This window comes from Argentina silus, assembly GCF_951799395.1.
Source record: "Argentina silus genome assembly, chromosome: 3".
In the NCBI taxonomy this organism is placed as follows: Eukaryota; Metazoa; Chordata; class Actinopteri; order Argentiniformes; family Argentinidae; genus Argentina; species Argentina silus.
The window spans coordinates 7,946,491-7,968,534 of record NC_139657.1 but is presented as its reverse complement, the minus strand read 5'-3'; the positions used below and the strand labels follow the sequence as shown (position 1 = coordinate 7,968,534).

General features: G+C 41.8%; 1 protein-coding gene across 1 annotated transcript; it reads left to right on the top strand.

The window, feature by feature from the left end:
* Nucleotides 1–5,544: 5,544 nt before the first annotated feature.
* On the top strand, nt 5,545–12,028 carry pamr1a (peptidase domain containing associated with muscle regeneration 1a; the record flags this gene model as incomplete). The annotated part of the gene is made up of 11 exons (XM_083665706.1): nt 5,545–5,710; nt 5,941–6,066; nt 6,198–6,312; nt 6,645–6,862; nt 7,280–7,387; nt 7,634–7,825; nt 8,038–8,232; nt 8,403–8,469; nt 8,684–8,946; nt 9,259–9,599; nt 10,146–12,028. The coding sequence occupies 11 exons, from the start codon at nt 5,545–5,547 to the stop codon at nt 10,719–10,721; spliced, it is 2,367 nt and encodes a 788-aa protein (XP_083521832.1). The 3' UTR covers nt 10,722–12,028.
* Between the last annotated feature and the right edge of the window lie 10,016 nt (nt 12,029–22,044).

The window sequence follows — 22,044 nt, the reverse complement described above, 5'->3', positions numbered from 1 at the left end:
ACCCCTACCCCTTATGCACTCGTGGACATTTACCATAATGTTTACCTTTCAGATCTTCACAAGTGCATAAGGTGTAGCAGATAGGGGTCGATTTGGGATTGAACCTGTGATGCTCTCATCATTGGGTCTTGAGGAGAGATGTTTGGGAACGCCTGGTATAGGGGCATATTTACTCCCTATATGCTGTGCCATACTATTAGCAATGTGTACACTACACAACACAGCTTAATCACCATTGTGATTTAGAAGTTGAATTTTCCCCTAATCCGCTTTTAGCCTTCCATGTTATCTAGGGGGTCCCAGGTTGTCTCAGCTATCCATGATCAGAATTTGGTTTGGCAATAATCTGGCTCGCATCAAGAGATTGCTGCTGGAGCTTCTCGGTCAAGACTTGTTTTTTTCCATTTTTTTTCATTTGTATCTCGTTGATTCTCCAATAACACTGCATAAAATACATTCCAGTTAGATAAGCTTTTGTATGCCAGGCTCAAAGTGTACTTAAGCTTATGTTTGTTTGTTAGGGGTTTTGTACTGTCATTTTAATGAAGGTTGTTTTTGTTATGTTGTAGAGATTGAGTATGGTTCCATTTGAAATTAAAACACTCCCTTCTCTGAGCAAACTCCATGGACAATGCAGCAAACACAAAAGTTGAGTGGAAGGTTTGAAGAAAAAAAAAAATGTGAAAACCACATAATGCAGGGACTGTGTGCGTGTGTGCACAAGAAAATCAATTCACTTTAGTTTCAGCTTGCATTCAAGTATTGACAGGTTAGTGAATAATGATCTGCATGTGTGGAGCCCTTTATTTGAGTTGATCAGTCTGACGGGGGACTTGATGCAATACTGAAAGCCAAAGGTAACCAGTATGGGAGTAGCCATACTTATCATCTGTTAAGATTAAGTTTTATCTCCTCTATGTAGGATTAGCGACAGAAATTCTCATATTTCGTCAGATGAATGATCACCATCGTCCCTTCATGCAAAACAGACATCACAGGTCGTTGTGTCGTCTTCCACCCTTGGTACAGGTATGTCAGTCTCACAAGTAAGATGGGCAGCCTGACATACAAAGACAGAACCCCCCCCCCCCACACACACACACACACACACCAGCTTAGCATGGGTGCCTTCTCAGAGACTGCTCTCCATATCCAGTACTGAGCTCTTACAGCTTACTTGAGCCATAACTAGATAATGCAAATATCAAAACAATAACTACCCTAGACTAGCACTGAAGTCTTTAACATTCTATCTACAACGCGCTGTCCTCATCGGCACTGACTCATCTCAGAAACGTTGCGGGGGGACTCTGTCTCTCTTTTATTTGTGTATTCTATTTATTTAAGACATGGAAGGCTAATTATTATTATTATATGTCTATATTTTGTGACAGCTTTTGATGGTACACATTTGCGTTGAAAAACGTGAAGAGGGAGAAGTAGCCATGTCGAGGCCTGGCTCAGTGTGCATGGGCTTCTCTGAAACGTCATGTACAGTGAGCCTTGGGAGAGTCCACCACAGATTTTTTTTTTTTCAGATGTTTCATACTCTGTGGTGTACAGTCCATATTCTTCGCCACATGCTGTGTATATCCCTACAAGTTCAGGGAAATCTGCAGGCCTCCATCTCAAATGATTGAAGAAGATTGGGACCATGTGGTTCAAATGAACTATCCCTTTAAGTGCACATAAAGTATTTTATTATAGGTGTGAGACGAACACTAATTCTTGAAGACAGACTTGTTGGTTTTAATGTCTGTGGTATGGCATGAGTATCAGATTGGTATCTGCTAATTCAAGCACAGAAGTGTTTGAGAATGTTATGGAGCAAGATGAGGTGTAACCAGTAATCACAGACAGATTGGGGTCAATCTGTATCAATCTGAAATTCTCAATGAATTGAATATCTTCGCTATTGAAAGTGTTTTGGTTGAAATTTCAACTAATCTACTGAATAACCAAAATGAACCAGAGGGTTTGGGGTTCCATTTCATATTGGCATATTCTGCTCTACTTGTGCCTGTGATATAGGCAGTTGTACCAGAATCGCTGTAGCATCAGGTTATCCTGCAGTATAAATTATGAAAACGATCAAGTTTAAGCAATATACAAAGGTGCCATCCTTGCAGAAATCCCATGTAATGGTATCAGTTCCTACCCTGGGAATACTAGTGAAAACATTTGTTGATTCAACTCTCTAAAAGCAAGGAATCATGCCGAGGAAAAAAAAATATATTGTGTCATTATGGTCACTTTGTTCAAGACTCAAACACGAGTGTGTCTCAGGAGTCAGTGTCACCTAAAAAAATACAAATGTTTTCATCCGATGTAGATCATATACAATACCTGCCCTCCCCCGCTCCAGGATGGCTACTCATTTTATAATATTTATTTTTTGTAAAATGGATGTATTCTAAATCATTTTGTTCTGTGTTTGTTTTTACTTAATTTGTAAAAGTGTAAAATATAATTGTTTTCCTAATTAAATGCCGCTTCTCTACGTAACCACCAGGTGGCTATTGTCTCCTTTCTTTTTGGTGTCTGATGATGATGATGATGATGATTGTTCATGTTGATGCAGTGTAAAACTGGTAGGCAAGCTATAATTACAGCAGCAATGCAGTAAGGTTGGATTCATCTGAACTTTCTTAAAATTGTATTGATCATTTTGACATCCCCTTGTTTTTTTTTAAAGAATAACTAGAAATAATCTGAAATGTCTTCATTTCAAAATGAAAATCTTAAGAGGGGAATATTCTGAGAATAACATTAAATAGTAGTCAAGATGTTGATCAGGGGTGTCTATCACAGGGCAGGATCATTAGGGGCCTTTGATAATCACTCAGACACAGCTCCTAATTTACTGGTACATACAGCAAACCTAGTTGTAATAGCCTGTGGGATGTTGAGAGCAGCCATGCCCATTTTGAGTCATATCTCTATGAAGATATTTCAGAATATTCAGCATTGTTTACTCATTGGTCCTGCCTTATTACATAAGCTATACCCCCCAGTCCAGCTAAATCTTTTATTCCCATCTGGCCACAATGCCTGGAAAAAAACAATTAGGGAGATTTTAGAACATGGAAACTTGCGCCCAAGGTAATGGAAAATAAACTATGTTTGAAATGAGCTGTGAGGGGCCTGTCTGCCCCATTGCTCCGAGGTTTTGTTTATGCTGCCATAAACTTTGTGTAGTCGAGTTGACATTAGCCTGGTCTCATGACTATCTTTGTGCCATACATGACAACATCAATTTGCCAAAAGTACGAGATTGAGGGCATATGAAATGAATAGGAATTCAAGTGAATTTATTATTAGCTTACAATAATCAGTTTGCTGGCATGCCATCGCTGATCTAGCAAGTCAGAACCTAAGTGGTATGCACTGAATGACATCCTGATTTCATCCAGATTTCCCTCAATGTACACTGTCCAGACACACAGAAAATCTTTCTCTGGAATTTCTTCACCTCCCATCTCTGCTTTTTCCATTAAACGTGACAAGGTTTTTCCTCAAACACACTCTCCATATCCAAACCCAGCCAAGCCCTTTTCCTCCCCTCACCCATTCAGTATTTACAGGACTCTGCAAGGCAGGACGACAGTGGAGAGAGTGGAAAGACAAGATGAGTATGCAAATGCTTGCTGAACATGACAGAGAGGCAAGGTGGTTACTACTTGTGACCAGGGTGTAAAGAAAGGGTTAAAATCTCTCCTTCCCTTTTGGAAAGTGAGTTGTACTCTCATCAACCGCTACGTCACACTTTCAGAGCAGAGAGAGAGAAAGAAGAGAAACGTGGGATTGATGTAGGTCTGTTCAGAGGCCTTTATCAGACCTCTGTCAGTGGCATGTCCCCTATGGTGAACCAGTTGGCACTGCCCATCAGGAGGGCACCGATGCCCCCTCATCTGCAACCCCGACCATGCCACCTCTCCCTACTGCTTCATCTACTCCTGCTCTGCCCCCAAGGCACAGCCTGGCAGCAAGGTAAGGTCTGCAGCACCTCATCATATTGTTGGTTTCACATCTGAATCAGCCATATTTGCATACAAGGGGGTGGAAAGCATGCTGTATCGAGTGGTGTTTTTTTATAGCAGTTACTGAGTAACCCACTGGTGATTACTTGGTGAGTCATAATGCCACATACTGCACTGTCTGGATTGTGGCTGACTCTGCCATGTTTGAAAGCCACAAGGAGATTTTCATTTCAGTTAACTTTTCTTTGTTTTGTTCTTGTTGGGTAATACTGCTTGTATGTATTGAAATCTCTCTTGGTATCACCACTAGAGGCTGTAAGTAGCCTTAGACAGATATGGACAGTTTGGGGTGTCATGCTATTTGTAGTTAGCCCACTATCCCTATTCCAATATGGGGTTATTGTTGCTGAATCCAGGAAGACTATCACCGGTCGCTGAGAGGTGTCAGCTCATGAGGATTTGAAAGAGAATCAGGTTAACCCACTCACAGAAGTCGTAGAGGGCTCACGCTACCTACACACTATGTTTTAGTAACACCATGTCAACTCAAACTGTAAAGGCAGATTTTCTTAGCTCAATAATAATCTGCAGAAATCATCATGCTTTGTGAAATGTTGACATGAATACCACCAAGGCTTCTTATCTTTTCTTTGCTGAACTTGACTCAACCTAATAAATCTACAGTGTCAAGGGAGCAGTATACAGAGGTCTTTGAAAATAAAGAGTAGATATTTCCTTACCATGTGACGTGTCCAGGAAAATGTCTGGGCCCTAAATTACAGCTCTTCATATCAATACAGCATGGAATGTTTCCCAGTTAGGTCAGGTGGTCAGGGAAAAGTCTTTGTCCTGTATAGCACTTATACATATCATACGTCTCACATGAAACTTACCATGAGGCACCTGGCAGGTGATGAAATGTGCCTCACAAATTGCAGTCTTTCAGATGATTGTAGCTCTACAGTGAACAGTAACGTATGTTTAGCAAACATGGGGGTTTACATTTCTGGAAGAATTCCAAATAACAGTCACTGTGCAGTGCGAAGGCATGTTTAAATTAATATATGCAGTTGAGTTTAGTTTAATTTGACTCACCCTTAAACATTGGTTTTGTTATGTGCAAGAATCCAAGCCCATTTCTGTAGAAAGTAAGAAGTTGGTTTCCACCCCCACTATACATCCAGGAAAAAGGCAGATGAATCATCTCCGCTCAACCTTACAATGAGCCTATACCACGCCCAACCTTACAATGAGGTGACCTTTCATACAGCTAACCTCGCCATTTATATATTTTATTTTGTTAACCTTTTTTTTTTTTTTTTTAAGGAGGAAAGGACATCAATCACACAATACAGAGCACTTAACCACTTATCTTATGAGATAGGATATGACTGATTAAATGAAAGTCTCTTTACGATGTCTAGGATTGTTTTGTATTGTGTGTTTTGTGTGGACCCCACACAAAGGACAGACACAAGGAAGATGTTATAATAGCTTCAGCTAATGGGGATCCAAATAAACATATACATAAAACATAAAAATAAAATATTCAGACACTGGAGCGATGGAGGAGAACTGTCCCAGCGCTGAGTGGAGCAGCTTGTGTCGGGACTGCTGTGAGTCCCACCTGATCCAGTGCAAGTGCCCCTCCCAGGGCACACGGGTGGGCTACTCAGTCCCCTGCTGCCAAAACACCTTGGGCCAGTGTGACCCCTGCATCATCCACCCCGGTAAGCACACACATACATACACACACACACACACACACACACATACATACACACACACACACACACACACACGCCTCATCAAGTTCTACAGAGACATTTACTTCTTACTCCATCCACACTATTTTATTTTTTCAGTATGTCTTAACTCTTATTCTCTCTCTGTCTCTCTCTCTCTCTCTCTGTCTCTCTCTCTCTCTCTCTCTCTCTCTCTCTCTCTCTCTCTCTCTCAGGCTGCAGTCTATTTGAGAACTGTAAGAGCTGTCACAATGGGACCTGGGCGGCAAAGGATGATTTTTTCATCAGAGGGAAGTTCTGTACAGAATGCCGACAGGGTTGGGCAGGTGGAGACTGCAAGAGTGAGTTAATAACGTGTCAGTGATATCAGATTTGCTAGTGCTGGGCTAGAACAAACATGTCAATATCTCTTAGTCATGTGCTGTGGGTTGATGACACATCTGGCTAATTATGGAATGTGAGCTGTCTGTAGCATGTGGAGGGGTGATTCGCAGAGCCCAAGGTGATGTGATCCTGGAGAGTTACCCCATCAATGCCCACTGTGAGTGGAGGGTGCAAGTCAAGCGAGGACAGAGCGTCGAACTCAGGTGGGTTCCTTGGTCAACAACAACCCAACAAACACCTGCCATCCCAAGCCTTTTTCGAACACAACTGTCCACTGAGTGCCTGGGATAACTCAAAGCAATGTTCCTCTTCAGTTTAAATGCACTTTGGATTCACAAAATGAATAATATTATGTATATACAGTGGCTTAGGAAAGTATTTTCGTTGTGTTACAGACTCAATTTAAAATGGAATAAAAAATACAAATTTTGGCCATCAATCCACACACAATACCCCATAATCACAAGGCGAAACATGTAAATACAGAAATACCTAATTTACATAAGTATTCAGATCCATTTTTTTGTCTGTACAGGTTCTCAATGCTCAGCCTAGAGCCTGACCACAACTGTGGCTATGACTACGTAGAGCTGCGCAATGGTGACAGCCTGAACTCACCTGTTATTGGCAGATTCTGTGGGAAAGAGCTGCCTCCACCAATCAGAAGCCCTGGGAACTTGCTTCACATTCTGTTTGTCTCAGATGGCTATAACAACTTTGATGGCTTCTATGCCACGTTCCAGGAGAGTTCAGGTAGCTACAGGCATGGATTAACATGATGTAAAACACTTCAGAAAAGGCTTTTCATATATTCTACTCACTTGTAATATTATTTACATTTGTGTAATTAATCCAAACATCTCTATCCCGAGCTTTGTTTATCTATTGATATAGTCATATTTTGATCTTTATTAAAGGAGCTATACATGACATTTTCAATGAACTACAGCAAATAATGGCCTTAAAAAAACTTGTTACAGAAAGTAGGCAAGTCAACTTGACATGTCGGGATCTCAATAGTCTGAACACATCCAGATGTGTAGCTCCTTTAACCTTTAGCTCTCCAGATAGGTTGTATGTGCATGACCACCATTTACTACATTTAGTCAAATGTACTTATCTTTTTTGATGAGTCATCGAACATCCCCCCCCCCCCCCCCCTCGCCACAGTGTGCAGTCCCTCCCCCTGTCTTCACCAGGGCACCTGCTTCCTGGATCCAGTCCAGTCATTCCGCTGTGCTTGTCTGGCTGGCTACACAGGTCAACACTGTGAGAATGGTTAGTGGTGCCTCTCTTCCTCATGACCTGACCTGACCTGACCTGGTTTGACCCTGACCCCAATTAACAGCCTGTCACTAACAGAATATTAGTAATCAAATCGGTAATTCCCTTTTTGAAGACAACATTGACCCTATTGGATGACTAGAGAGGAGAGTTCGGATTTGTCTCGCTTCTGTTTTGCTCTTTGGGAGTACAGTTGATGTGAAGCACTATACAAACACAGTGTGTTTGATTGATTGACAGTTGCCAGGAGTCAGGCCTGTGAGACCCCAGAGAGACCAATGAATGGGGACCTCCTCCCGGTTTATGGGCTTGGGAACGAACTCCTGTCTGTTCAGTATCTGTGCCACCCTCCCTACACGCTGAGTGGTACCCCACAGAGGACCTGCCTGCCCAATGCCACTTGGACTGGCACAGCACCCACCTGTGTTAAAGGTATAGGTCATTGCTTGTAAGAGAGATGTGTGTAAGAATAGGTTGTATCTCCCTTCCTATATATTTCTGCTATCCATCCATTAACTGCTTTCTTCTTCAAACAACCCCTCTCCTTCTCTCCTCTTTCTCCCATGTTTTCCCTCCCCCTCTCATCCTTTCCCCATCCCCCTCCTCTCTCTTTTTCCCCTCATCTCCCACCATACTCCATGCAGACCTAGTCAAGGCGTCTGTGTGCCCTCCCCCACCCAGGCTGTATCATGGCTACTTTAAGCTGGTTCCGGGTTTTGCTGGAGGCCCTGATACAGTTGAGTTCATCTGTAACAACTCCTACGTCCTGAGTGGAAACTTCCGGAGCACCTGTCTCTCAGATGGCAAGTGGAGCACCAGACCACCGCTGTGTGTGAAAGGTACTTACAGGAACACTTCAGTAGGATAGTGTGACCTTTTTTGGTTCCAAGTTAAACCCTTTCCACAGAGGGTTCTAATGGAACCCAAAATGACTCTTCAAAAAAATAATGTCAATCGATTTCTTATCTCATTACACCACGTGTACACCATTTGTTGTGTATTTCTACAGTATGTCTAGAGCCTAAAGTGTCTGAGCTGGTGAGACAAAGGGTGGTAAAACCACAGATCCCATCCAGGTATCCCCCACTATTACACTGTGCCTAACAATGACTATTTGCATGTGCATGCATAGAATGGCACCTCGGGTGAATAGTTTTTGGATTGCATGTACAGTTTGTTTTATTTTGGATTCCATCACATATGCCACTGTATTAAATAGTCATTTTTATTCCATGTGCTTTTGTACAAATATGTATGAGGTATATTCGCTTCCCTCCCTGTTGCCTAAAGGGAGAGTCTGGTCCACAAGCTTTACTCCTCGTCCAGGCATAAGGTATACGACACTCTCACACCAGGCATGGACTCCTCTGCCTTGGGGAAGCCACCCAGAACAGAGGATCCTTCCTTGGGGGAGCTGCCTCAAGGTTTCCACCACCTGTACACAAGCATCGAGTACGAGTGTGCTTCCCCTCTCTACCGGCACTATGGTAGCGCCCGGCGCACCTGTCTGAAGACTGGCAAGTGGAGTGGGCGTCATGTCTCCTGCTCACCAGGTGAGGGCAGCACAAACTAAGCTTGGGATGAATGAATGCAACCACCACTGTGCACCACCAATGGTGATGATGGCCCAAAACTATTAGCACCTTCACAGAGATTGTAACACATTGATGATGACTGTGTCGTTAGAAAAAGACTGAACTCTGTTTCCAAAGCGGCAGGAGCTCAAGCATGAATATCTGTTATTAACACTCGCCTTTATCTCTCTCTCTCTCTCTCTCTCTCTCCCTCTCCCTCTCCTCTCTCTCTCTCTCTCTCTCTCTCTCTCTCTCTCTCTCTCTCTCTCTCTCTCTCTCTCTCACACACAGTGTGTGGCAAACTCCCAGCCTTCAGCCCCAAGAATCTCACTGGCACTCAGTGGCCCTGGCACGCAGCCATCTACCTCCGCTCACCCACCCGCAGTGCTGTAACAGCCCAGCGGGATGGTGCAGTGACCAGCCTTAGCCAGCAGAGGGCATCAGAGGAGGGCTCTGCCTGGGAGCTGGTCTGCAGCGGGGCACTTGTCACCCAGCGCAGCGTGGTGGTGGCAGCTCATTGCGTGGCAGAGGCGGGATGGCGCCGCCCTCCCGACCGAGCTGATGTTAAAGTGGTAATGGGCATGAACTACCGCGGTGACCGCAGCCAGATGAAGACCCTACAACACCTAAGGGTATGAGTCATACCAATAGGCTGTTAGCTGTGCTGGGGGGCTAAAAGTGGCTTGAAACTGGCTAGATATGTTGCCTTTACAATTGTCAGAAGATTGTCATAGTGCCTGTCAAAAAAAAGCCATGGCTATTTCTGGTAACTCAGTTTAAAATGCTTCTTAATAATTGTCCATCCCATCTTAATAGGAAAAAGTTTGTTGTGGTTTGGCATGATTTCACGCTTTTCTTAAAATGTCACATTTCATCACAAAGTACCCGGAACTCATTATTATGGAAACATTATCTCAAGATACATCTAAAATGGTAGTGTATGCACCAGTGGAGGTAGAAATCGGAGGACGGGCTCATTGTAATGCATGGAATTGAATGAGGAATGGTTTACATGGATTAATGCATTACATGAATGTTTTCGCCAACCGCATTGAATAAATCTCAACATGGCTGTCTATTAGCTGTGCTTAGGTCCAGCCAGGTCACATGCCACAATACTCTCCGCATGCCATCCATTTTGGCTCAAATAGACCTTGTGTGTCTCTCTGATTCAACAGGTTTCCTCCATTTTGGTCCATCCGAATTTTGACCCTGTGACACTCGACTCAGACTTGGCTGTTCTAAAGCTCCTGGACAAGGCCAAGATCAGCAAGCACGTCATGCCTGTGTGTCTACCCAGAATGCAAGGCGGCGAGGTGACCACCCAACAGGCGTATGCCACCAGCTGGCCCCTTGCGGCTGACCCCAGACCCATGGCCGTTGTAGATGCTAAGACTGCCCAGACTGTAATGGTGCAGCTGGGTGACGTTGTTGAATGTGAGAGGGAACTGGCTCAAAGAGGGACCCCTGTCACCATTACCGACAATATGCTGTGTGCTCTGCGCCATCCTCTCAGCCCAGCTAAGCCTTGTCCTACAGTCACTCCAGGCATCACAATCATACCATCTGCTGTCACCAGCACCACAGCCCTATCGCCTGGTCAGTCGGAGCTGCAGGGTGACACCAGCGTTGTCTGGGAGCTGCTTGGGTTGCAAAGTTTTGGGTATGAGCAGAGGAACTGCAGTCGCCGGCTCCACACAGTCCAGACACGGATAGTCAACTTCAGAGACTGGATACAGAAAAATATGAAGTAGATAACCCTGTTTTACTATAGCCACTCATCCTCAACTGTCTTTTCTAAAAACTCACACTACGTTGCCCCTGAAATAGATAACAGGGCTAAGTACTTGGCAGGCAATGGATTCAGCTGAGCAGATTTGAAACTTCCTAGGAGACGCGGGGATACAGTTATGGGTTACCAGGATGTCTGAGTGGTGATGGCAGATATCAAATTTGGGTGCATTGGCAAAAGCATAATAAATCATAATGCGCATGTATTTGTGTGTGAAGTGTATATGCATAGCCTACAGTATGTATTTACACTCACCTAACACTTTATTAGGAACACTATACTAATACTGGGTAGTGCCTCCCTTTGCTCTTAAAACAGCGTCAATTCTTTGTGGCATTGATTCCATAAGATGTTGGAAACATTCCTTTGAGATTCTGGTCCATGATGACATGATCACGCAATTCCTGCTGATTTTTCAGGTGCACTTTCAAGCTGTGAATCTCCCGTTCTACCACATCCCAAAGGTGTTCTATTCGATTCAGATCCGGTGACTGGGAAGGCCACTAAAGAACACTGAACTCATTGTCATGTTCATGAAACCAGTTTGAGATGACTTTTGCTTTGTGACATAGTGCATTATCATGCTGGAAGTAGCCATTAGAAGATGGGTAAATTGTGGCCATGAAGGGATGCTCATGGTCAGCAACAATACTCAAATAGGCTGTGGCATTCAAGCGATGATTGATTGGTATTAACGGGCCCAAAGTGTGCCAAAAAAACATTCCCTACACCATTACACCACCTCCACCATGAGACGGTGTACAGGTGTTCCTAATAAAGTGTTCGATGAGTGTATGTATCTATGCATCTATGTATGTATGTCTGCGACCTATTGACCCGACCAGACGCTGGGTATCTTTGCTGGTGATGCTCTGCCAGGCCTGTACTGCAGCCATCTTCAGTTGTTGTTTGTTTTGGGGTCTTTTTGCCTATAATAATATCATCAGGAAAAGAAATGCATGTTCAATTGTTTTTAAATCTGAATATTGACTTGGCCAGTTAAGTTCCACTTTTTGTCTTCAAAGGCAAATGTAAAGCCTAGAATTAATACTAGACATTGATAGCTATCTTATGTCTGCTCAAATTATGTGACAGACCACACCTGACTTACCAGAAACACCTGTCAAGCCAATTGTTCCATTACTTTTAGTGCCCTGAAATAGGGGGACTATGTATAAATGTGTTGTTATTTCTAAATGGTGAACCGAATATGTACACAAATACCCTCAAATAAATCTCTACTTTAACCTCAACTTTTGGAGTATAGAGCCAAAAGAAGAAAAAAATGCTTCACTGTCCTATTCCTTACGCAGGGTACTGTATGTATGCATGTATGTATGAAGGTTGATGCGTACCATTGTGTCTGTGTTCGCTTGTGTTGGCATGCGTGCTTGAGACTCACTGCAGACTGTCCAACATGTGCTGTCAGTCATTGAGAAACACTTAGAGGATTTGCAGTCCTTATCCCCTACTCCTCAGACACCCTCTGTGCTTTCCCCAACTCCTCTCAGCTCTTCTCAGGACAGCGTCAGAGCAAATACTGTTACACAATACCGTGCTACCCTGCAACTGGCAACCACCAGCAAACTGCTAAATTTAACCCCCGGTCAGAGTGGTTTTGTAGTTTTGGTTGGGTATGGAAGCCCAAATCACACTGACATTTGTGTGTATCTTTACAAATGAGTTTATTTATGTTTCTTCTACAAGGGAAATGATGGTCATTAATCAAAACATTGCATTGTTCAGAGTATTCTGTAGTTTTGCAGTTGGCAAGTCATTATCTTATTCTGAATGTATTAGGTATTTGAAAACATAAATCAGTGCAACTTTGATTTAATTATGTTATGGTTGGTCACTGGCACTGGATGTACACTAGGAGAGTTCCATGTTGTCATATGATGTCATGATGCTGTAAATAGAAAAAGTGAAAGCCTGATAATCCATTGCTCCTTAGCTTAGAGTTGTGTGTGTGTGTGTGTGTGTGTGTGTGTGTGTGTGTGTGTGTGTGTGTGTGTGTGTGTGTGTGTGTGTGCAGGTGTGTTTGAGAGTGGGAGGGAGGTGCAAGGATTTCTGTCACTCACAGGAGAATAAGAGGAGGAGGACCAGATGCAGACCTTGAATAAACACACAAGAATTCATATTATATTTGAGAGGAATATATTTACAGTAAAATTTACTCTTTTTTAATTGTCAATAACTCGTTTTATAACTTGTTTTATTAGTTAGATAAAGCAATAACCACGAGAGAAGATACAAGTATTTCCACAGGTAAGCCAACAACATGACGCATGTGCCTAATGATACTAATAGTACGAGCATATTGCAATAGATAATCCTATAACTGTATAATATAATAGTAATAATATGTACAGTAAAATATAATAATAGTATAATAATAATGGTGATTGTAATAATGGTGTATATGACTGTGTTCATCATTATCATGGTCATATATCATTATATTGCCACTATGCTCGATGGTATTCGTTTTATTGATGTATTGACAGATGTACTGTATAATGAGGGAGTAAAAGGGTAAGAGGAGCCAGGTTAGCTGGAGAGGTCTTGACCTTTAGAGCATTTAGATATTGTGCCTGTCTCACATACAGCGCCGAGAAAAGACATGTAAACTCCTTGCACAGTTTTCTGTTTGTTTTGCATTGGCCTTGCATTGCCTGAAATTTAAAAAACAAAACAAAAAAAAACATTTAATTTTGATTTTTTTTCCTCAATCAATTCAGACAACACTCTCCCCACTTTCTAGGTGAAAGTTATTTAAAATAAAATAGAGTGAATAAGTAAGTGAACCCCTGAGTCAGGACTGTATTTCTTGAAAACTCCTTTGCGAGCAATTACAGCTTTGAGACTTTTCAGATAAGTCTCTACCAACATTGCACACCAGACTAAACAATATTCAGCCATTATCTTAGTGAATTGCCCAAGCTTTATCAAGTCGGTTGGGGATTGTGGATGGACAGTAATCTCAGATGTTCTACTGTAACTGTCAATGGGACACTCACAGTCATTCACTCTTTCGTGTTAAGCCATTCCAGTGTAGCTTTGGACTTGTGCTTATGTATTTGTTCAACTGAAGGGTGAATTTATATCCCAATGGTAAGGTTTCTCTCTCAGTAGTTAGCAGGTTCACCCCTTATACTTAGTCTCTGCTTTACTTAATCCATTTTCCTTTAGATCCTGAACTTTTTAGTCCCTGCCAATAACATTCATCCCCCATACAATGATGCTGCCACAATTACGCTTGAAGCTAGTGATGATGCTGACCGAGTGATGGACTTTGTTAGATTTGCCTCTGATCTAAATCTTTGTATTAAGACTTATATTTATATTGTATTAAGACACTTGGTACACTTAATTAGTGGCTACACTTAAGCAGTATGACTCAAATGATTTGTGACAAACTCACTGCAGGAATGCAAAGTCTTTATTTTTTCAGTAATGGTTTTAATCTGGCCCTTGTAGTAGAGGCCAGTTTTGAGGCGTGACTAGAATGTTGTTGACCCATGGATAGTTTTCTCCCATCTTGCAGTGTTTCTGGATTGCTTGAGCACATTTCTTGAAACAGTATTAAACTTCTCAAACAGTTAACGTTGTAAGTTTGCCAAAACATCAAATTTCATTTGCAAAATGCTCTTCAAAACTTCTGTCACAAAAGCAAATCAGTGTATCAAAACAGTATAATTTGTCATCAGATGAAAATGTAATTCCACCATTCATTTAATAATGACACACTAAATAGTAACTATAACCATCAATATGCATTGTGCAGGTTGGCCAGCTTTCAGTTGAAAACAAAGGTAAAAAAATAAATCACAGTAAGAATTTCACTCAGCAGAAAAACTGTGCTATTTTTGTAGTTCTGCTTCTGTTACAGAGCATATGCATACTTACTAATGCTTACAAATGTGTAAGTCTACTTACAAATTCACCTGAAATATTCAGAAATAATCAGAGAGTTACAATAACAACAATTGCATTTCTAATTGTCAGTTGAACTGTTCAGCAATGAGAGTTTACATATATGGAGTAGAGATTCACTATAATGGGAGAAATAGCTATATGGTATAAGGAAATAATTCAGTTTTGTTTGTCAACTTCTGTAGAGAGGGTTAGGGTTAGGGTTTAGGGTTAGGGTTAGGGTTTAGGGTTAGGGTTAGGGTTTAGGGTTAGGGTTTAGAGTTAGGGTTAGGGTTAGGGTTAGGGGTTAGGGTTAGGGTTAGGGTTAGGGTTTAGGGTTAGCGTTAGGGTTAGGGTTTAGGGTTAGGGTTTAGAGTTAGGGTTAGGGTTAGGGTTAGGGTTTAGGGTTAGGGTTAGGGTTAGGGTTTAGGGTTAGGGTTTAGGGTTAGGGTTTAGAGTTAGGGTTAGGGTTTAGGGTTAGGGTTAGTGTTAGGGTTAGGGTTAGGGTTTAGGGTTTAGAGTTAGGGTTAGGGTTAGGGTTTAGGGTTAGGGTTTAGAGTTAGGGTTAGGGTTTAGGGTTAGGGTTTAGGGTTAGGGTTAGGGTTTAGGGTTAGGGTTTAGAGTTAGGGTTAGGGTTTAGAGTTAGGGTTAGGGTTTAGAGTTAGGGTTAGGGTTAGGGTTTAGGGTTAGGGTTTAGAGTTAGGGTTAGGGTTTAGGGTTTAGGGTTAGGGTTAGGGTTAGGGTTTAGGGTTAGGGTTAGGGTTTAGAGTTATGGTTAGGGTTAGGGTTAGGGTTAGGGTTAGGGTTAGGGTTTAGGGTTAGGGTTAGGGTTAGGGTTAGTTAGGGTTAGGGTTATGGTTAGGGTTAAGGTTATTCTCCAGCCTCTCACTTTGAACAGCCTGGTCTAGTACTTACCATCCACTTTTTAAGACAAGAACCTTTCAGAGAGATAAATGTTTATGAATAAATAATGTGAACCACTATTTTTGTGCACAGATGGAGTCCATCCAACTATTGTGTAACTTGGTAGGGTCATTTGAGTGCTAAATGATAACATTTAAGTGAGGCATGATTTTGCTAGTAGTATTCATACATATTCATGCAGACAAGTTGGTTAGAATGGTGCAATGAACATTACATAGGTTGCCACTTTACGCCAGTATAATTGCAATACCAGTGGAAGAACCTAAAATGCTTACCATGGAACACGCTGGTACAATACCAGTGGAATAATCTAAAATGCTTACCATGGAACACGCTGGTACAATACCAGTGGAATAATCTAAAATGCTTACCATGGAACACGCTGGTACAATACCAGTGGAATAATCTTAAATGGTTATCATGGCACAGGCTGGTACAGTACCATATAGTTGTGGTGCAGGTACAGTGCTCTGTGTAACTAATAGAACAGTGAATATGTTTTTCTTCTTTTGGCTCTATAATCCAAACATTTGGATTTGAAATCAAACAATTACGATGAGGTTAAAGTATAGATTTTAAAGTTTAGATAGTTAACGCTCTCTGTAATCTTATAGGGGTCTATTCTGATTTCCTTGCACTCCGCTACTTTTGTGCACTTCTGGGTCCACACTTTCCAATATTTGGTATTCCCATTTTGAAAAGTGCACACTTCATCTCTCCAAATAGTAATTCCAGATTTTACGCACTTGGAAAATCTTACCCTCTGCTTCAAAATCCCACCCCTCTGCTGGCCAAGAGAAATCATCTATGAGTTAAGGCTATAAAACTTTTATTTTGAAGGCAGTCCTTCTGGATAGTAAAATATAAAAACTGTAATCTCATCATTAGGCTTTAAATAACAACTAAATAGCCTGTTCTTTGCCATAGCCCACCTGCTTTGGAGTGTGATGAATTGTGTAGAATAATGCACCAAATTTGCCATGTGAAACTTCTGTGGGGATTAATTGTGCATGAGGAGGGATCTTCAAACCAGTGCAACATGTTTGTGTCTTCTGTATCATTTCAATAAACCATAGGATTGCATTGATTTCAATGAAATTATCTAATTATCTAAACCACAGGCACATAAAGATGTACCGTATATGCTTGCTAAATAATGTTTCACCCATAGTAATATCAATAATTCATTCATGATCACAGGGAACGTGGAGATTTTGCCGTAAAATATCGGAGGAAAATGCGCGTATCTATGATATTCATGAGACACACCACAAAAAAATTAGTTTATCTGCACCAAACGCGCAGTTGGCACTATGGCGCATACTGAGCTGACATTAGAATACGTGCTGGAGCTCTGCACACACATTTGGCGCGTAAAACACAGATCCGTGCGCGTAAGGTGGTCCAGCTCTCTTGTTACTGGTAACTACAGGTAATTACTGGCAGTTACCACGGTTATTACAATGTTATTACCCACTTATTCCAAGCTGTAATGTAAAGTGTTACCAGTTTGGTCTTGCTTAGTTTTTAGATTTATTTAATTAAATTCCCACTATTTCAGCTGCTACCTTTTTCAAGGGATACTACCAAAGTGCCTACAGTACATACCAGTCATATCAGACATCTTTGTTAGCACACTGTGTGAGTTAAAATTAGCTTTTTGTGTATGCAAGAACAGATGTCAACAGAATATGGGTGATTTTCGAGGAGGGCTTTTGAAATTCAAGGCAGATCATGATGACTTGGATGGATTGTATACAGAATACATGGGTGTCTGGGCATTCCCCAAAGGTAACTTGCCTCAACATCAGATTATTATGCGATTTATACATGAGATACCGTTTGCCTACTCAGCTGGTGGCCATCTTGGCAGGAAATGCACCACCATTGACTTGAAAATGAGGCAGTCTCACCTTGGGCCAAATCCTCCTGTGGTGTCCTGTGCACTGTGAGCATGCATGTGCCTGTTGTAATGTAACAGGAACCAATGCATGCTGGGAGTTGTATTTGCATGTCCTTGGTTTTGACATGATGCAAGTGCATGTATGGGGATGGGGGAGTCAAAACAACTTGGAAAACATAGAAAGTAAATTATTCTGAAGGGAGGATACATCAGCTTGGAGAATAAACATTACCTTTGACTCACTGACAAAAGTAACCTATGAACTTTTTCATGGACAAAAGCGAAAACATCATATCATATCATATATCTGTTGACTTATTAGTGAGTGAATGTGTACAGTATGTACACCTGTTTGTGTGTGTTAGATTTGGAGAGCTCAGGACAGATTAGTTAATTATAGATGTCTGTCGTCTAAGCGTGGCGTGTGTGGTCAGGTGGAGCAGCGTGAGGTGTGCTGGAGGGCGGGTAGTGGGTGGAGCCAGGTGTGGAGAGGCAGGAGCGAGGGGCAGATGCTTTGCCATGTGCCACAGCATCATCTCACTTTCCCTGCATGAGGTCTTATGGATGGTTAACTTCATACCCATGGAGTTCAAAGATCCTCAACATCGGTCAAATCAAACCCCTTTCCACCAAGGGAATAAAGAAAAGGAAACTATACCAGTATAAGGTGCTGCACTGAATGGGCAGAGAGAGCACCACTCTCTAAGACATGTTTTTGTTTCCAAGTAATAAACTTTCTGTGACACAAAAAAAGTTCTTGTTAGTAGCAAAAATGTGTTATTTGTTTGTTTCTGTAGGGGAACTCTTTAGTAACCCTTTTGGGCTCCATGTAGAACCCATTCAGGTTTGATGTTGAACGCTTTCCACAAAGGGTTCTAAATGGAACCCAAAAGGGTTCTACACAGAACCACAAATAGTTATTAAAAGGTTCCCCTGCAGGGGCAAATTAAGAATCCTATTGGAGCCCTTTTTCTTCGGGTGTATGTTGACAAGAAAACCTGCAGACAAATTATTTTGTTAAACTGAGCCTTATTTGACCATGTCATTGCATGCATCTGCTTGTCTTTGTATCTTGTCTAAGGCCAAAAGGTGAGACTTTTAAGACAAACAGACCACACAATGGTCAAAGAATGGCTAGAGGTACAAGGCAGGCTTGACTATTGTAGGCTATTGTAGGTGAACACTTGTGGGATGACTCTCAAATGGTCTGGCACCAAGCTTAAACTAAGCTGGTAGGTGAACTTATGCCAGGAAATTTGAGAGCTGGTGCTAATGTGGTGAAGAGCTTGTACTGAATACCTTTGTGGACTGATGCAAAGGTCTTAAACTGAGTCAGCATCTGGGCCTGAGCAGAAGAAGTGGAGGTTGTACATTAAGGGCAGTGGATTTGTATTTATTTACATGTTCCTTTGTTTTCCTCCAGGAATAAAGTCTAAAATGTGTTTAAACAATGCGGTAAAATCAGTAAAGTACGGTATTGGAAATTTATTTTGTAGTGGGATGTGCACCAAATCTCAGTTGTTTCAATCAAGATTTCATTTCCTCCAAAGAATTCCACTCCTTTATTTGTTTACATCAAGATGGCTATACAGCCCGTGCATCCATGGGAAACGCATTTCAGAGCATGCTTTTTGGAGGGATTAGATGGACAGTGCGAGAAAAAAAAAGAACATCAAGGATTTTAACTTGCTGCTTACAATTAAGCTTAGCTGGCTGACTCCGCCCTTCCTTGTCTGGATGCCCACAGTCAAGCCTGCAGGTTAGTCACTTCAACCCTACACATATGCTTGGATGAGTTGGCTTCAGTGACTGGACATGCCATTGTTAGTACTTCATGATCATTAGTAGTGGTTTGTGTACCATTGGATGCTGAGCGGGTCCCGCTGGCTTCCTTGTTGAGTTGTACTCCTGCATCATTACCAGATGTCCACAGCCTCTTGAGAAGGGGACAAGGGACACTTGTACTTCTGTGGATTTGGACTTCGTCGCCATATGGATAAGCCGTGACTTTTGCCTTTAACTTTTCTGACTCCATCCCTGCAGCCAATGGCTGTGTAGTTGCTCTTTACAAAGTCACTTTCCATTCCAAACAACAGACACAACTACAGGTAAGAATGATTTGAGGTTTATAAAGGAAGATTTAGGAAAATGTTCTTGAAGTGTTGGTGTATTCTCTGTGAACCTTTCCCTCTGTGTTTTGCCTGTACTGGTTAGTTACTGGCACAACAATGGTAACCAGGTCTTTCCAGGTCTCCCCCATATTGGATAAAATTATCTTCAGCTGGAAGATTTTGCATTGCTTGTTAGAGAATCTGAATTAAATGTTCGGCGAGATGATTGTAGCCAGGAATGGAATTTATGTTTTGCAGCATTGCCCGCTCTAGTTTGTGACTCTAGAGCTATCGTCCTCTAATGCGAAAGTACAAATGTGCTAGCGCAGGTGACATTTCCAAAATCTTTTAATTCATTGTTGTTTGTCCTTCTGCTTTTGACCCAGAGGTCATCATTCTCTGGAAAGAGCTTTGGCACTTTTTCTCCAGTGTTTTAGCCTTTAACCCCTCTGCGTCAGCCCATCATCATCATCATCTCAGGCAGAGGGCCTTGATAGGCCTAATCATCCTGCCTGGGAAATGTTTCCAATGAGATTCATAATGGAATTTGCCAATCATTCAATAAATTAACCAAGTGCCCCAAGCCCTTTTCATCAAGACTGCAGTTGTCTATGAAAATGTGTGTTGAGTCCCAATTTGGAGCTTTGGCATGCAGGAACTCAGGTCTACTGTGGGTTCCATGCTTTCAATGAGGAACTTGGGTAAAGCGACAAGAGAATCAAAATAGCCATCCCCGTCTACGACCCTCATGGTCATGGCTTGGCTTGTGGTGGTGACATTCCTTGGGTAGCCCCAGTGCGGTTATGTAACTCAAGTGTACAACACGAGTGTGCTTGACAGGCTAATTTCATCGTCTTTAACAGGCTTATGTCCCATTAGAGCTGGAGCACTGTGTATCAGGCGGATCTCTGATTTACCTGCTTCGCTGTTCTGACCCCAACCTCTGCCCCACAGCATGAAGCACCATCTTATGGTTACAGAAATGTAAACAATTGGCAATATGTGTGCAGATGTGCACATGCTGTTAAGTATATAGGGATTTTAGAAATGGGACACCTCTCTTCTAACCTCAAATTTCATTTCATTGTTAAATTATCCTTTTTCATCTTGTGAGACTGATATATAAACACAGTTAACAAGACACTAGTTGAAATCGACAATGTTTACAGAATGTGTATAGTTTGGAGCCATGGATTGCTTGCCCAAGTGGCCATATCATTTTCATTGGGATGCTCAGACATATCAGATGACCTGGAAAATGGTGACAACACACAGCACAATACACAGGTGTTTTGGAATGAAAGGGAGTTACAAAGTTACATAACAGCACAAGGTTATACTCGGCAGGAGATTTGAAGGGTGTTCATTTCGGGCGGTTGGGGGGTTAGGGGGTTAACCATTAAGTCGAAGAGCTTTTAAGCTAGACCACAACAAAGCTGAGAGACATGTTGCTGCGCTGACGTGTTGAGGCGGGCCAATGAAGGGATGGAGAGGAGTAAAAGATGAAGGGATGACCTGAAAGTGAGGCCTTTGATTCTCTAAGGAATACGATTACGAAGAAGCCCATTGGGTAGAGAATCACTGTGTCCTCAGACCAGCTCAGAGGACAGAAATCACTCAGGATAAGCCTAAGTCTGTCTGTCACTGTCCACAGACACTGATCACACACATGCACAGAAACACATACTTGAGTTTTTTTGGTGTTAAAAAGAGCCACTTGTATACCTACTGTAAGATACAATGAGATACGATGTTCATTTGGTTCCAGGAGATAGTAAATGCAGGGTTACTGAAGTGGCCCTTCAGTAACCCTGCAGTAACCAATTCAAGCATTTCATTTATAGCATGAGGATCACTGTAAAGACAAAATAGATCAGCCCTCATATCAGCTCAAAATTTGCTATTTTGTGATTAGCAACATGGAATAACATGTCAGAAAGTTTTGACATGAAACTCACGCCACAACATGATGTCAGTGTGATCGTAACTGACTGTATTTTGCAGGATTTGCAGGAGTTTGAATGTATACGCACTAAATGCAACTACAGTATACTATAATGTTAAAAATAGTAGCTAGTGAGTCTATCTTTGGTCTGTCAAAAGGAATAACACTCAGAGACTCATGGGAAGTCTTTTATTAAGATGTGGGAAGTTTCTTCTGGCTAATCCTCCCATAGTTAAACACAATCTCTCCCGTGTCCTCACCTGTCTGTCTCTCTGGCTGGCTCTCACATTCAGTAGCATGGACTCTACACATGTTTTTAATCTGTTTTGGATTAAATAGATAAAGGTTGTAAAATCCACCATGATAACATGATCTTTCATTCTCATTTTCACACATAGCCATTGTTTTAAAACATTCTGAAATAAGATAATAGTGGGGTTTTCTTTCTTTTTTGGTATGCTGCATTGGCTTTTTCTAAAACATCTGA